We start from the raw sequence: 17,761 nt of genomic DNA, 5'->3' as shown, positions 1-17,761 counted from the left end.
CAGAAAATAAAGCATATGTCTTAAGGTATTTTCAGAAGCAGAGACCAGAACCTCAAACCCAGATGAAAGATCTGTCTCCCTGGACATGGAGTAGGATTTTTTTTTGAAGTTTTGTAATTATATTTATGTACAGAAAACTCAGCAGTACATTTAACCCAGTTTAGTGGCGAGTTCTTTGGCCTTTGCCTTTTCCAGCTTGGCAATTTGAGCCACAGATTTAGGACCCAGGACGTTGCCTCCCCAGTGGCGGCGGATCTCATCATATCTGTCATTGTAATTGGTCCTAATAGCTTCCACCACCTTGGCCAGACACCCTTGTCTTCCAAGTTAACCTGTGTGAAGGCAACAGTGGTGCACATCTTCCTATGAACCAGCCGCCCCAGCCTGGCCTTTCCCTTGATACAGTAAGGGACCCCCATCTTCCAACACAGGGCAGGCAGGAAGACCACCAACTCAATGGGGTCTATGTCGTGGGCAATCACCACCAGCTGAGCCTTCTTGTTCTCTACCAAAGTGGTGACTGTATTTACGCCCGCTGGAAGGACAGGTGGTCTCTTAGTTGGGACATCCCCTTTGCCGGCAGCTTTCTTCTCGGCACGGGCCAGCAGCCTTTGCTTCTTCTCCTGCTGGGTCTCTGCCCTGTACTTGTGGGCAAGTTTAAGCAACTGGGTAGCTGTTTGCTGGTCCAGGGCCTGGGTGAACTGGTTAATGGCAGGAGGAACTTTGAGCCTCTTATAGAGGATGACCCTCTGTCACTGCAGCCTAATGTAGCGGGGCCATTTGACAAAGCGTGTGAGATCTCTCTTGGGCTGGATGTTCTGCCCAGTGCCGAAGTTCTTAGGCCTCTTCTCAGACAAAGAATTCACCACCTTCTTCGCCTACTGCTTCTTCGCCGGGGCTGCCTTCTTCCCCTTGGCCTTCTTTCCCTTGGGCATCTTGCCAGGCTGGACGAGAGAGAAAGAAAAAGGAGATTGTGGGTAATATGTAAGCAGCTTCGGAGATCGTGAGAGATGGAGTAGGATCTTGAAGCTGCCTGTGCATCTTCTAGGGACTCCCTCATAGTTGTCATTTGTTTATGCTACTCTTATTTTATTTGGGAATTACAGACTTAACCAGTATCTTTGGTGTTTATGGAAAGTAGAGTATTTTTCCCTTTCTACCTTTCACATAGCGGTGTGAAGAACAAGAAAGTTTTGAAGTTGATGAGTATCAGGTGTTGGAAGTTGAGCTTTGGGGCATTATGATCTGTTGGAATTGAGGGCCAGGGTACTCTCTGCTCTGGGTATTCACCGTCCTTGCTTGTCAGAAAAGACAGTATACAGAGCAAGAACAAAGGGCAGAGTCCCTAAGCTCACTAAGCTCCATCCAATTGTGGATTTTTTTCATGGGTTCAGGTATCGTGTTCTCATGGCTGTCCCCCAGAATGAATTTTCAGGATCCTAACAGTTCATTTTGTTCTCCTGTCATGAGTTCCTTATCTGCTTTGCTCTCCATTATGCAGCATAACCAGTGCTCCTATTGATGATAATCTGGGGAACTGCCTCTTGAAATAGCCCTTCTTGCTCAGCTCCCTACCCAGAGTGAAGCTCCTGGCTACTCAGGACAAAGCAACTGCATGCACATCTTGGTTGAGCAGTCTGTTTGGTACCCCTATGAAATTGGCAAGATTTTATGATTTGATTTCAGTATTATTATTATTTTTTTCTTTTTTAAACCTGCTTTCTCTTTTCTTTGGAGCAGACAGTTGATGACGAAGCAATGGCAGCATAAATGAAGATCAAGTAAGGGGAGGAGAACGATGCCCAAGGGTGGGTGTTCTAAAACACCACAGCAAGAAGACTTTTCTCTCAGCAACGACATGGTGGAGAAACAAACTGGGAAAAAGGTAACACTTGGGCTTGCCTACTTCTTGCCTCTCCTGGATCATTAAGACTCAGTATAAGGACTAAAGACAGCACTCATACCCATGAGCTCACAGGGCCAGCCCATTCTTGGCCTGTTTTGTGGGGCCTTGTCTTTTCAGTAGTGTCCAGTTCTCTTGTGACTGGGTATGTAAGGAGCCATTCACTCTCTGCAGAGGCCCTGCTTAAGCTTATCGTAGGAAAGCCCTTTGCAGACTTGAATATAGAAGTTACCTTACCCATCTATGTCCTCATAGCTCTAAAATAAGACAGTTAACTATGTCTTAGTTATACTGGCTATAACTATACTGTAAGACATTTGCTTTCACATTTTGTCAGTTCAAACAAGAATAGAACCAGGTGATTGTGGTGTACACCTTTAATCCTAGGAGGCAGAGGCAGAGGCAGGTAGATCTCTTAGTTCAAGGCCAGCCTATCTACAGAGAAAGTTCTAGGACAGCTAGAGAAACCCTGTCTGAAATAAACAAACAAATCCAAGAATAGAAAAATAGAATGTAACTCTAAATTGCTGTAATTTAATCATTGTGTTGTGACACTATCTTCTGGAATTCATACTTCATAGCATCAAGGGAAGACTCCTTGATGAACAAGAAGTTAAAATTGCCATGTAGATATATATTTTATATGTTTAGTCTTTTTAAATACATACATATATGCATATATATTTTTTTATATTTCATAACTGTTACCAAGTGTATGAGCTGTCCTGGGGCTGAGTTTCTTCTCTGTGGTAGAAGAGCACCTCTTAGGCAGTGAGGTGAAGTCCTGACTCACCCTCAGAATTCAGGTCAGATGATTTTCTAGTCATAATTCACCTTGATGTAGTTCCTAGTTGCTCCTCCTGAGCCCCTTGATACCTATCCTAACCTATGGCTATGAATAGGTCCCAGCCCTGCTATGCCTTCAGTCTATCAGTGCTCCTCCAAGTTTGATTCTTTTTCAATCTTGGTAATAATCTCTGTTACTATTAGCAGGTATTCTACATGTAAAAACTAGTGAGCCGGATGATCTGTTTTTCCAATTTTGGTTGAGCATAAAGTGGCTTGTACACAAGGATGTATTTAGGTTCTGTTTAGAAATAAAAGATAGATGTGGCTCTGAGACCCTTAATATTTGTGTAGCATGAAACTACTTTTGGGAAAGTTTCACACTGAATAGATGCAAAGTTTCAGGTATATGCATGGAAGTTCCCATGCCATAAAATCAGAATTGTTGAGAAAGAAAAGGATAAGGGAAAAGGTTTCACTATCCTCTCAGCCTTCTCTGTGAAGGACTTCCTCACTAAACTGACCTCAGAAACAGCACATAACATATCAGAGCCTGTGGACATTCAAATCAGAGCAGTTCCCTATTTTCATAGGCTACGTTTGATCCTTGGAGGGATCTCTCACTTAGACACAAGCTATACTCCTGTCTTAATGCGGGCTACTGCCTTGGCCTCCTTATCACTTCGTTGATGGTGTCTTGGAACCCAGAACTAGCTTGACTGCCTAGGAACATAACAGTTCAACTATGTGATGGTGTGGAGCACCTTGTACTCAACTACCAAAACCTATTACATCCCAAGTCTCTCCTCCTTCCCTCACTGCCTCTTGAGGTTTCTGTTTTAATTACCCTGCATCTTGTCTGACTGGTGGTTTTTTTCTGGTAAAGAATTCTAGTGAGCTTCTACTACCTTCTAGAGAGTGAACTTGTTGAGAGAGAGAGAGAGAATGAGATTGATCGATCTATCAATCTGTGTGTTGCTTGGCTGTCTTGTTTTGTGCAAAAACTTCTTATGGCCACACAAGCGATGTAAGTAGGAGTCACAGAATCCCCCCCCCAAAAAAATATTAGGCTTGGGTTTCATGCAGCACCAAGTAGATTTAAGATGTAGATTGGGGAAAATAAAGATTGGACCTGTCAGTGGCCAGACTGACAAAGATGAAGAAGCTCTGCTCAGAATATTTAGTTTTTCTAATACGTGAGTCTTAGAAATTGTCATGGAAGAAGTGATGCCTGTCGGGTGTATGGTTCATGGCTGGACATGCAGGTGTGAATGGGTAATCCATGATTAAAGCTGTAGAAATTAGGCTCTAACAGCCTCATAACAATAAATAATTCCTGTTGTTTCAAGTTGGCTTGGGTTATTGTTAACTGAGAAGACACAAGTTGAGCTGTGCTGAATTAGTACTGAGACTGCAAAATCTGGATTATGTCTTGACCATGGGCAGTGTACATGGATTTGATTTAAGCTTTTTGTTTTCCAACAAGATAGCCATGTCTTTTTTTGTTTGTTTGTTTGTTTGCTTGTTTGTTTGTTTTTTTGATTGCTTACTTATACTATACCGCAAAGGGCCAGATCTCTTCTGGAGATTGATGTAATTTGTAGTAATATGGGGCGGCGGGGCTGCGTTCCCCAATACCCCAGCCACCCGCTCGGCTAGCTTATGCCCGAAATAATTACACACAAACTGTATTCATTTAAACACTGCTTGGCCCATTCTCTTCTAGGCTAATTCTCACACCTGGACTAGCCCATTTCTAATCATCTGTGTAGCGCCCCTAGGTGTGCTTACCGGGAAGATTCTAGCCTAAGTCCATCCTGGGTCGGAGCTGGGGTATGGTGTGCGTCTTCCCTGGAGCAGGTAGCATGGCGTCTCCCCGAAGGCGTCTGCTCCGGAGAGCAGAGCTGCGGAGTCTGACCTCACTTCCTCTTCCTCCCAGCCTTCCCTTCTGTTTACTCCACCCACCTAAGGGTGGGCCTATCAAATGGGCCTAGCAGTTTCTTTATTGCTTAAACAATGAAATCAACAGATTGATATATGACACTCCCACATCACTTCCCCTTTTTCTGTTTAAACAAAAAAAAGGCTTTAACTTTAACATAGCAAAATTACATATAACAAAACAGTTATCAAGTAAAAGTTACATCAGAAACATTTATACATATAACAAAATTGACCTTAAATCTCTATAAATAAAGCAAAATCTATACTAATGCAAATTATTCATACCTATATCATATCCCCCTTTAAATGTAAAAGAACATTTATAAACTATATTTGGGAACATGGGCGCAGTTTTTTCTCTCCAAACTGCTTCCTGCTGAATGGGGGCGTCGTTAATGATTTTAGGGTGTAACCTGTGTGCCAGGTTTATCTCAGTTGGCAGTTGAGCAAGGCAATTTTCTGAAGATGTTCACAGCAACCCTTCAGGAGGACGTGGTCCATCATACCAAATCGGAATAGAAGAAATCCATAGAGTCTCATCCTCTGTGAAAACAAAAGAAGAATCTCTTTTCCAAAGTATCATATCCTTAGATCCAAATTCTGAAGTCATACCCTCATGATATCCGTTCTGGTTCCACTGGGCAGCCCATATAATGAAATGTCTCTCTGTACTTAGCTCCTTCACAGTCAAAAATTTTAAAGAAAACACAATGTACATAATCCAGACTCTCTGTGAATTTTCCATCTTTACGCGGCTTATTTTTATTTATATCTATAACTCTCTGTACTCTGTCTCTTTAAAGACTTTACCTTTTTTTTTTTAAGCATTAACTTTATTCTCTATATTCTTTTTCTTCTCTCTCCCAAGCCTACGTACATTCATCCAACAGTGTGACTCGTTTAGCGGTCTGAATCTGTCCTATTGTGAATCTGCAATTTTTTACTATCCAGGAGCACTTTTGATTTGCGCCTTTAAATCACTAGACGCTTAAGAATCTAAGCTGTGACATTTCTAGGTTAACTTTTTGCTTTTTGAGCATACATCTTTGACCAGGCTGTCTTTGAACTCTCAGAGATCCGCCTGTCTCTGCCTCCCAGGCATTGGGATTAAAGGCGTACACTACTATACCTTGAACTCACAGAGATCTGTTTGTCTCTGCCTTCTAGGCACTGGGATTAAAGGCGTGTGCTACCACACCTTGAAGTCAGAGAAGTTTACTTTAAGAATTTTAACTTTTAGTCTGTATATATTTTTAACACTGTAAATCATTTAAATTTTTTCTCTGTCTTTGAATCTCTTTACTGTATCTCTCTCTGTTTTTCTGACCACAAGAGCCTTTAAATTACTGAGCAATATCAGTAGGACTAAAGGCGTGGCTTTGCCGGCTGGATCCTTAGCTTTCCAGCCTCATGGCTGAGGTATTGGCTGTAGCCATGTTTATAGCATTTCAAGGTCCCTGCCAGCCAGCAAGCTACAACAGACAACACTCAAGTCCTCTCTCAGTAGCCGGCCCTCCTGCCTCAAACAGTCAGAGTTTGCCCTGGCAGGATGGCCCAGAAAGCCGGCATTTTTAAACGGCACAGCTTTTTTCCTGCTATGGCTTAAAACCGAAAAGCATGTGTTCAGCTTTTCGTCAACACCGTTTAAGTGTTTCGTGGCAGGACCTCTTAATGAGCTGCAGGCTTTGCAGCTAAAGCTGAGTCAGGAAGCCTCTTGGGGCTACCAGGTAGGAGCGGCACTCAGCACTTTAATTCTGAGACTGAGCGTGCAGCACAGAAATTCTTTTCATCCAAGTAACATCCAAATCTGACACACAGAGCACTACGCAGTCTGAAAACACGTCTCTGTATGGCGGCAGGAATCCGCCATGCTCTTCCGCCTGCCTAAGTCTGATTCTGCCTTCTGCCCAGGAGCAGGCGGGGAGCTCTGAGTCATCGTCAAGGTCTCAGAGCACTCTCCTTCGGATCCCAAGCGGGAACACAAACATAAAGCCAGAGTTTGCACTGGCGGCACAGCCCCAGGAAGCCGCGCTTTAAAATAACGCAGCTTTTTTTTTCTGCTGCTGTTGCTGAATCAGGAAATCTCTCTACAGCACGCCACCAACAAACAGCAAAAATCTGTGTTAAACGCTCTCTTCCTTATTTTTAAGCCTTCTCAGGTTTTTTAAGTAGGTTTAGTTAGCCACACGTCTGGGCGTCATTTGTAGTAATATGGGGCGGCGGGGCTGCGTTCCCCAATACCCCAGCCACCCGCTCGGCTAGCTTATGCCCGAAATAATTACACACAAACTGTATTCATTTAAACACTGCTTGGCCCATTCTCTTCTAGGCTAATTCTCACACCTGGACTAGCCCATTTCTAATCATCTGTGTAGCGCCCCTAGGTGTGCTTACCGGGAAGATTCTAGCCTAAGTCCATCCTGGGTCGGAGCTGGGGTATGGTGTGCGTCTTCCCTGGAGCAGGTAGCATGGCGTCTCCCCGAAGGCGTCTGCTCCGGAGAGCAGAGCTGCGGAGTCTGACCTCACTTCCTCTTCCTCCCAGCCTTCCCTTCTGTTTACTCCACCCACCTAAGGGTGGGCCTATCAAATGGGCCTAGCAGTTTCTTTATTGCTTAAACAATGAAATCAACAGATTGATATATGACACTCCCACATCAGTAATTGTGAAATTGTTGTGTGATACTGCTGGCAGTGCTTAGCACTAGTGGATTTTTCCTACCTCATCTGATCATTCAGGGTGGAACCTAGTAAGAAGACTCCACAATGTAGTCTCTTCTTTAGGGAGTATGTAGGATCTCAGGGATCATGAGGGAGGACCTGCTGATGACAGGACCCTGTGAACTCATTTTCTCAGATACAGTTGCATGTTTTCAAAAGCAACCTATTTTTTTCATTGTTACCCCCAAATGAGTCATGCCAAGTAAAGTATTTGTAAAAGGAAAGAACATGTGGTCCCATTACATATTTTGCTACACACCCATTAGTGGTACAAGCTGGCGTGTGGAGAAGATGTACTCAACACCTTTGTAACATCTAAACTGAAGTAGAAACCAGCAAATTCCCTGCCTTGTTGACCATGCTATTTTGAGAGCTATAGGGTTGCTGTGTTAACAAGACAACTCAGCAAGAAGTGATATCTCTCATCCCAGTTCAGAACCATTCTCATTTTCCTGTGACAGATGGTCATCTGAATCTCAGCATAAGCCTCCCAGAAGAGAGTGAAGAGCAGCCTCTCCTGGGATTCTCCTAGGGCATTCTGGGTCAGCTTCTTAGCTGAGAAACTATCTTATACAAACTTGGTAAACATAGGAGGATCTTTAGTTGGGCACCTGCTATGGTTAATTGGGCCCCTCAAGGCTAGTGCATCCCTTAATTTAAGAACACTCTCCCTCCCTCCCTGTGTGTGTGTGTGTGCGCGCGCACGTGTGTGCGTGCACTGTATATGCCATAATATCTAGTGGTCTTTGCAATATCAAAGCTCCTTATGGAGCCCTAGTATTGCTCCATGACAAACAAAACTGGCCATGCTTTGGATTCTTTCCCAAAACCATTCCTGGGGCTAGCCAGTGCTGTCGGGCAGCAAATCACTAATCATAGTCTCTGGTTGGCTTCTGTTCCACAGGTTCTCATCTTCTGTGGAAACAAGAGGAAAACCCCTTTTCCAAAGCAACATGTCCTTAGACCCAAATTTTTGAAGTCGTGATACCTTTATAATATACATGCTGGTTTAGCTTAGCAGCCCATACAATGAAATGTCTCTGTACTTAGCTCATTCGCAGTCAAAAATTCAAATATAACACAATAATATACATAATCCAGACTCTCTGTTCATATTTCATCTTTACATGGCTTGTTTTTATTCTATCACTTTTAAAGACTTTACTCTTTTTTTAACCATTTACTTCTTTTCCAGCTCTCTGTACTCTTTTTTTTTTCCCTCTCTTCCAAGCCTCTGTACATTTATCCAACACTAACCCATTTTAAGGTCTCTTATGTCTCAATTTGTACTACTCCGTATCTGTAATTCTTTACTGTCCAGGAACACTTCCTAAAATGCTAAGTGCTTCTTAAAACTTAAACTGCTCCATTAATAGTGTACATATGGCGCTGCCTGCTTGTTCCGTTCAGGTGGAGCCGCTTGTGCACACTGCCCCACTTCCGGGAACACGGCCAGTCCGGGTTGCCACCAAGCAAGCCGCAGCACATTATTCACAAACCCCACCCAAATGCTTGGCTTTCCAAAAGAGTCAGAGTTAGTGCTAGCAGTACCACCCACAGCTGGGAAGCTGCCAAACTTGCCAGCTACTACCGCTGAATCAGTAAGAACTCTCTTAAAGGAGCCATAGCATGCCACCTCAAGCAAATCCAGTTGAGGGACGGGGAGAGGAAAAATGCAGATAAACTTGTTTTTTAGTGTCTAGAATTCCTTTTTAAGCCCTCTCATGTTTTATGTGTACTTATCTGTATCAGTTTGAAAACAAGGCAGAAAGATACCTAGTATCTCCACTGTTGGAAAGATACCTAGTATTGTGCTGCCAGGTTTGGCTAGCACAATAACAAGACTACAGAAGCAGATGTAAGAGATTGGAAAGGAGAAAATTAACCTCCTTTTTCCCCAAGATATCTATAGGGAAATGCCCTAAGAATTTGCACAAAAGCAACAAGACTCAATGATTTGGGCAAGATGTTGCAATGCAAATCCTTTATATAAAATTTACTTCTTAATGTAATTAATGAAAAGTCAGGGATTAAAATAGTAAAATATATTTACAGTTGGGTGTGATGATACATCTGTAATCCCACCTCTCAGAAGTATAAAGAGTTCAGACTCAGGCTATAATACATTAACAAAGTAAGACCCTTTCTCAAAAACAAACAAATTAGAGACTCATCTTTCTCCTCTGGCCTTTGAGAGCATCTGCATTCATATGAATTATCACACACATACACTTATAAATGAAATAGATATTGCCAGGCATGATGGCACATACCTTTAACTTTGACAATCAAGAAGCAGAGTGTGAAGATCTCTGTTTTTTGATATCAACCTGGTAAAGTTTGAGGCCAGCTAGGGATACAGAATAAGACCTTGTCATAGAAAGAAAAGGGTGGGGCTGGAGAGATAGCTCAGCAGTTAAGAGCATTGCCTGCTCTTCCAAAGGTCCTGAGTTCCCAGCAACCACATGGTGGCTGACAACCATCTGTAATTAGGTCTGGTGCTCTCTTCAGGCCTGCACACAGACAGAATATTGTATGCATAATAAATAAATAAATAAATAAATAAATAAATAAATAAATAGAAAAAAAAGATAGAAAAAAAAGGGTGGTAGGAAAGAAGGAAATCATTTTTTTAAAAGTAGGCAGAATTAATAAAAATCGTTTTTAAATAAATTATTTTGGAGGATGTGTTGTAATACCTGTAGTCTGAAATTGCTAAGGTATTATATTAGGAAGACTTTAATAATTGTATTTAATGAATTCAGAAAACTGTAGTAGGAGGGCCGCCCAGAACTGAAATAATCACACAAAACTGTTAATTAAATCCTGCTTGGCCCATTAGTTCTAGCTTCTTACTGGTTAACTCTTACATTTTAATTTAACCCATTTCTATTTATCTGTATATCACCACGAGGTCGTGGCCTACCAGCAAGGTTTCAACACATCTATCTCCAGCAGTGGCTCCATGGTTTCTCTGACTTCGCCCATCTTTTTCCCAGCATTCAGTCCTGTCCTCTCCACTTACCTAAGTTCTGCCCTATCAACGGGTCAAGGCAGTTTCTTTATTCATCAATGGTAATCACAGCACACAAAGGACTCCCACATCAGAAAATTTATTGTCTTTTAGGTGCTTCCCTTTCCACTTGGTACATAAATTCAACTTGAAGCCATTGAAATCCTTGCAAGTTCACTTGGACATTCAAAGGACCTTTTGTAATTAAAGTTAAAATTGCCCTGAAAGTTGGAGGGCTGAAGCTCTGATTTTAATATAAAGATGCAGTAATAACATGTGTGGCATCAGGGTCCAGTGACTGGAACAGAGTCCATTGAAGTGCTTGTCACAGAACTGCTAGGGCTACTAGGTGAACTTCTCTACCAGAGTGTGTAGAATGATTTGGTTCACAAGTTTCGGTTATTGGTGTCCTGTATAGTATTTTGCCCTTACTGAATTTTCTTTTTTTGGTTTTTTATTTTGTTGTTGTTGTTGTTATTTTGGTTTTTTGTTTGTTTGGTTTTTGCTTTTAAGGTCACTGGCCAGTGAATCAAAGTTCCAAATACATTGACTCTGTCCTGAAATTTCCTCTCTGCAATTTTTATAATGAAAGTCATGGAATTGACTAAGGCAAGCTTTTCTGTATGTACCACGTGTGCACAGCCCAGCACATGGGTGAATGGGGTCAGGGCTGTGGCTGTTTCAGGTACCATATTGTTGCCACCTTGACCATTTTTATGACATGTTACAGTTTCACAGGAGATGTTGATCAGACTTGGCTCAATTTCGGAAGTAAACATTCTGTAACACTTACAGTTTCATTTCTAGTGGGGAATGCTCAGACTAGTTGGAACTATGCTGTCTTTTCACAGTTGCAAAACAAAATTTTGAGTCCAGATTCACTCTTGAGAACCTCATTTTTAAGCATTCAGTTCTGTGTTGAGCTCTGAATGTGTCTTCAGTAGAGTGCCAGGTGTATTAGTATGACTCCCCGCCCCCAATTTTTTTTAAAGTTTTGTTTGTGTGGATGTGCTTATGTTTTGTTGTTGTTTGGTTCTTTTTTCTGTTGTTTGCACAGGGGTGGCAATGGAAGAGGCTCACACTTTCAGAGGGTTTAGTCTTCTTGCCCCATCTCTTTTGGAATGGGAGAGAGAGAGAGAGAGAGGGAGGGAGGGAGGGGTGGGGGGGATATGACCTGTTTCTTCTAATAGGCCCCACTTCCCAGCTTTGCACTCATTGGTGGGTCAGATAATTGCCATCATGATCCAGTCACCTGTCACTAGCAGCACCAGCTGGATACTGAGCCTTTGCACACGTGTTTTATCTGAACATGGCAATGTTAAGTGGCCGTGGGCAGTGGATCCATGACTGTTTCAGTAACATGGAGGCTTAACTCTGAGAGCAGGTGATTGTGTGGCAGCTAGTTACCTACACAAAGAGCTGGTATTTTTTATCTTTTTTTAAAATGTGAAAACTTTAAAGTGACACACAAATACAGCTTCTTTTTCACTGTTTTTAAAAAATATTTTTTAATTTTTAAATTAGGTTTATTCATTTTATTTTTTCAGTGAGTGTTTTGCTTGCATTTGTATCTGTGTACCAGGTATGTGCTTGGTACCTGCAGAGGTCAGAGAGGAGCGCTAGAACCCTAGAATTAGAGTTCAAGGTATTTTTAAATATGAATGACGTTTACCAGTCAGTCTTAAGTATGCTGTGTTTGCAGACGGCCTCTAGGTTCTATCATACCTCAGTGTTCATGTACTCCAGCAGGTATGTGTTGGTGTCTTTTCTGAGGCTCTCTGCTTGGCTGCTATAAAGGATAGTACCATCTGTGAGGGAAGTCAGGGCCAGAGCTCTGCTCTGTGATGACTGCTAGAGAGGCCAAAGACTCAGAACTGATTGTTCCATGTCCCCTCCAAATTGTTGATTGGAATTGATAAACCTCACTTGTAGACTTCCTCAGGTCAGCCTGATTCTAGTTCTTCCTGGGTCTGGGTATAGTGGTCACAGTGCTAACTGTTACTTTGCCAGACAAGTTTCCCTTTATAGTGTAGATAGCAACACCTGCAACATTTGTGAAGGGACCTCCTGCTCCCACCATCATGTTCTGTGTGTGCCTGGGTTTTGATGTCTAGCTATTCTTCATGTTCTCCCTGCCCCCATGACTCCATGTTCTGTGTGTATAAATATCGTGTGACCTAGGCCTCAAATACAGGCTTGCTTTTGTATGGAACATTTTCAGAATCTACATGGTAGGTGTGCATGTACAGTGTGTCTAGGTTCCACTTCTGGGGGAGGTACATTGCATCTAATCCATACTGGGTTTTTGTTTTGTTCTTGTTGTTTGTTTAAAGATGGGTTTCTTTCATGCCATGGCTGTTCTAAAACTCACTTTATAGAAAAGGCTAGCCTCAAATTCACAGAAATCCACCTGCCTTTGCCTCCCAAGTGCTAGGATTAAAGGTGTTTGCCTTCATCACCTGGCCCATACTGATGTTTTTGATGAAACAAATTCTGGACTTACTCATGACCAACCTGGCGTTGGCATGTACATGTGTTGTGTGTGTGTGGTGGGTTAGGGATAAGTGGCCAGAATTATAAAGCTCCTGGGTTAGTACCCTGTAAGAGAGACCCTCCTTCTAGCCTCTTCCATAGTATCTATGGTTAGGTACATAGATTTGAATTTTTCTTACCTATAGATATGCTACCTTCCAGTATCTCTGGCCCGGGGTGAGGTAGAAAGTACGGGCAGAGTACATTATATCACCCAGGAGCAGAACTGCAGAGCTGCAATTCAGCCAATGTTCGGTGGGCTCAGAAAGGGGATGCAAGGTTGTTGGAGTCACTTGAGGGCTTAACCCTTGGACAAAGTGAGGGTGCACCTTTAAAAGCCCCTGTAAGCACTTTTTCCCTATGAGAGTTATGGTGAATAGTTTGATTCCACTTTGTAGGGAAAGTTCATTGTTCCTCATTAACAATACTTCCTCTAGAGAAATAGTATGGGACAGAAATCAACCTGCTCCTTCTTCATTTGCACAGCTTTCAGTTAAAGGATGAGCAGCATGTACTATGGGCCTGTGGTCAATGCCAAACCACAGTCAGCTCTATCTTTTTAGTCCATGTCACCAACATAGCCTTCTTTGAAGGCGTAAGTCACAAACAATGCCACACCAGTTTGGAATTATGATTAATAGGGTGGTGTTTATTTAAAGGGGAAAAACCTTACAGATCACCGTCCCAGACAACAGCCCTCTGCACAACCAGGGAGTCTAGTTGCCAGCGGAGCAGGAAGTGAAGAGAGAGAGAGGAGAGGGAAGTGGCCGCATTTTTAAAGGGAGAGAGACCATGCCCCAATGGGCTGGTATCTCAGCTGCTATAGGCTGGAGGAGCGGAAGGACCTCCCGCAACACTTCCTGGCTTAGCACATGTGGCCGGAAACAGGAGTGGCCATTAATAGCCCCAGTAACAGATTTGCTTTCTTTGGCACATGAAGCAAAGTCATAACTGATTTGAGGAATTAATTTGGGAATTATATGTGAAAGTGTCACTTTCTTTTCTAGGATAAAGATAAAGTTTCTCTAACCAAGACTCCAAAGCTGGACCGCAGTGATGGAGGGAAGGAGGTGAGAGAACGAGCCACCAAGAGGAAGCTGCCCTTCACTGTGGGGGCCAATGGAGAGCAGAAAGACTCGGACACAGGTACCAGACAGGGGCCACTTGTCCCATCCCTTGCCCTTCCCGGTTTAACACTGAATCCATGGAAGATTCTTGCTGTAGCTGCTGCATCAGCCTTTGCAGTGATGGTTCCTCCAAGTTGAGCCCGTGTCTTTAACAGAAAAGCCTCATCCGAAGATAACAAACTTGCAAGGGTCTATGTTCCCTGCTGTATTTTCCAGAAGTTCATGCAGGGCTACCAGGACACATGGATTAAATTTTATTATTTGTAGCAAAAAACAGAACCCTGAACATGAGTCAGCTGGTATATAGTCTTTCCTGAAAATGGATAGATCTAAGATTCAGAACAGGAGGGGCTGGAGAGATGGCTCAGTGGTTAAGAGCACCGCCTGCTCTTCCAAAGGTCCTGAGTTCAATTCCCAGCAACCACATGGTGGCTCACAACCTTCTGTAATGAGATCTGTGCCCTCTTCTGGCCTGCAGGCAGAGTACTGAGAATACTGTATACATAGTAAATAAATAAATCTTAAAAAAAAAAAAAAGATTCAGAACAGGAGTATACCTGGACATGTATAGAGGTTGGGGTTATTACCCCTCATTGTGTATATTCCCAGTTTGATTCTGTCTTGGGCTACTCCAGGAAGAACCCTGGTCTCTGCTGCTGGCTTGCAAATCCTCCTGTGTTTGATGATCTTTGTACCCAGACGGCACTCCTCCCCTCTACTGGTCATGACTTTTCTTCAGCTTCTTTCTTTTCCTTCTTTCTTTCTTTCCTTCCTTCCTTCCTTCCTTCCTTCCTTCCTTCCTTCCTTCCTTCCTTTCTTCCCTCCCTCCCTTTTTTCTTTGTTCCTTCCCTCCCTCTCCCTCCCCCCCTTAAATAAATAACTTATGGGGCAGGAAACACCAGAATGGCAGAGGCCTGGAGTGACCTGACTGAGAACATTGTGTTTTATCTTTAGTCTCAGGCTCCAGAAATGTATACTGAGGCAGTGTCCTGGGCACGAGACAGGTTGTTAAAGAAAGATATTGAGATGAGGCTACCTTCTAGGGCAGTACACACTTTTATCTTTGCCTGGGATTTAAGGACGTGGTTTGAGTTGATGCGCATGACTCCTTTAATTTATTGGTGTTTGGGAGTGGATGCTTTGTAGAGACGTTAGATGAAGAAGGGACAGGGATGAATGTTCCATTCGCTATCACAGATGTTTCCAAGGAAAAGCAGAAATATGTGGATATCAGGCTTTCCTCCACCTCTGTTCTGCTGTAATGGAGAGGCTGGGTTGGGTAGAAGGGACAACACTGGTCCTTGGAACTCATAGGGATGTACCCAGAGAAAACCAGATCAAACCTGAATGCCTTTTTCCTGTTGTGTGTGTAGAGTTGGAGGACTCTCTCTTGATTTGGTTGTTGCAAACCATGGTATTCCCTGTCGACTGTTCGTGTTTTGGACAGTGGTTGTAGGGGATTGAAATACAGCCTCTGAAGTGGTCGCACATTCTCTGAAAGTCTTGCTATAAAGTGTTAATGAGGCAAATCTTTGTGCTGCCTAGGAGAGCCCTGTGACTTTTGAAAGGTGATTCATATTGTCATGCTGGAGAGAATTCTTCCTCAGGGGCTATGGGGGGCCTCTTGGACCTGTGTTTATCAGTGATGTGCCTTTGTGAGTCTCTGTCCCCACTGTACTCTGTGGTCATCCTTCAACCTGTGCTGAGGGGGGTACTATCAGTCTGTGCATGTTCATACCAGCAGGAGCTCAGCTAGGGAGACTTAGAATTTTGGAAATATATTTGGAAGTATTTTCAATCAAAACTGAGCTGTAGACATACATATAAAATATGAGTATGCCCTGCTCTATGTTTACTATTATTTTGAGGGCTAATAACATTTGTGAGTCTGCTTCATTAGCATAACACTAGTCATTCCAGTTAGATGATACTGATGTTCGTGTGCAAAGTTGAACTCCTTTGTTAACTAGTTTATTTCTTCACTCATTTTTGTAGCACTGGAAATAGAATCCAAAGCTTATGAATGTAAATCTCTACCCTGATCTGCATTCCCAACCTTAGATATCTTTATATTTTGCGATGGGTTTTCATATTTCCCAGGCTGCTATCAAACTCTGATCCTTCTGTCTTCATCTCTTGTTTTTTTTTTTTGTTTTTTTTTTTTTTTTTTTTTTTTTTTTTTTTTTTTTGATTTTTCGAGACAGGGTTTCTCTGTAGCTTTTGGTTCCTGTCCTGGAACTAGCTCTTGTAGACCAGGCTGGCCTCGAACTCACAGAGATCCGCCTGCCTCTGCCTCCCGAGTGCTGGGATTAAAGGCGTGCGCCACCACCGCCCGGCTCTGTCTTCATCTCTTAAGCACTGGAATTACAGATAGCTTTAGAAGGCTAGCGAATCTTTGTCTTCCTCCGGTGCATTCTGCTTACTTTCTTACACACACTTTTCTTCTTAAACTGCCTTTCTCTTTAGCGCTTTTTGGTGAGTTAAGATACCTAAGATATTCTCCTTCTCCCCCAAAGAAGCATAGAGATGGGGTATGATGGGGTAGAAGGCCCCTATCTGTCACCTATCTGCAGGAGCACCCACCACGTTATTCAGGAATAACCTCCCCACACAACGGGACAGGTGAGGATTGTGTGGTGGGTATTTTTCCCCCATGTAAAGGAGTTTTATTTTGGCTAAGAGTTCTAGAAACTGGAAAAGTGCTGGCAGCTGCAAGAGTTTTAACTTGATAAAATAGTGAATGAGATAGGATCTCTCTGGTTGTCTTCTTAGGGTTTTCAGACTTCCCTCGAAGTGTTTGGCTTAGTCATACTAAGCACATTCTACCTCTGAAATTATGTTGTTATGACTAAGTGCAAACCCCAGGCCAACAGTTTAGCCATTCCTGACCCTACAGTGTCTCTCCAGCGCCCTCTGCTGATAATGTACAATTTAGTACTCATCGTTGATGACATAAGTGGCCTAACCCCGAAATACAAGGAATGCCCCCACCCCCACCCCAATCAGGATTCCCAGTAGCAAATAGTGAGCTTTCTCTGCTGCGCCCTCAAGTGTAAAAATACTGGCTAGCCTCAGACCACCAAACCATACAAATTGTTTTCCAGTTTCCCAGACCCTGTTGGATGTGACCCAGCCCACTGGAGGTGCGGCCTTCCAGTGCTTAGTCAGGACTGAGGGCAGCCTGCCAAGAACAATACAGTTATGTCTGTTGTGAGTCAGCCTGGTAAAAAAACTTGCCTTCCCAAGGTTGTACTTCTGTATGGTGGTGCAACATAATTGTCATCACAATGCCCGGAAGTTGTGGACAAGAGCATATCCAGAAGCATTGCCTCTTTTAGGGTTGGTAGTGCAGGGGAAGAGACTGGGAAAATACATTTCTGACAGCTAGCAGTGGAACAACTGACCCTTGTGACACGTTGGCAAGACTGGAAGCAGATCTAGTTGTCTATATAGGAAAACCAGGCAGCCCAGGATCAGTGCCCCATCTTAGAATATAAGACTATCCCTACTCCCTTGTGACCTCTTCCAGACCAGATCATGGGACTGACCATAGACACCACCTTGACCTGTTGATGAGCTTTTCCTCCTGCTGTCTTGGTCTGGTCTCAGTATATAGAGTTCCTGCACCAAATATTCGTGGTGGCAGGCATTTTCATCCTGGCACTTAGGAGGCAGGTAGATTCTGTGAGGTTGTAGACCATCTAATGCTACATAGTGTTTTGGAGTGTGGGGGGAAGA

General features: G+C 43.1%; 1 protein-coding gene across 5 annotated transcripts in view; it reads left to right on the top strand.

The window, feature by feature from the left end:
• Ankrd11 (ankyrin repeat domain containing 11) overlaps positions 1 to 17,761 on the top strand; it is a 170,750-nt gene that overhangs the window by 128,921 nt on the left and 24,068 nt on the right. For 3 of the 5 annotated variants that reach the window (XM_075977563.1, XM_075977565.1, XM_075977561.1), the window contains exons 3-4: positions 1,741 to 1,885; positions 13,904 to 14,042. In XM_075977563.1, coding sequence (XP_075833678.1) covers positions 1,799 to 1,885; positions 13,904 to 14,042 — 226 coding nt within the window. In that variant the 5' untranslated portion in view covers positions 1,741 to 1,798. Of the gene's footprint in view, positions 1 to 1,737; positions 1,886 to 13,903; positions 14,043 to 17,761 lie in introns of those variants that run through there. The other 2 variants (XM_075977562.1, XM_075977566.1) reach the window with 2 other exon arrangements.

Source organism: Microtus pennsylvanicus, chromosome 6 (genome assembly GCF_037038515.1).
Source record: "Microtus pennsylvanicus isolate mMicPen1 chromosome 6, mMicPen1.hap1, whole genome shotgun sequence".
NCBI lineage: Eukaryota > Metazoa > Chordata > Mammalia > Rodentia > Cricetidae > Microtus > Microtus pennsylvanicus.
This window is presented reverse-complemented; position numbering and strand designations above follow the sequence as displayed.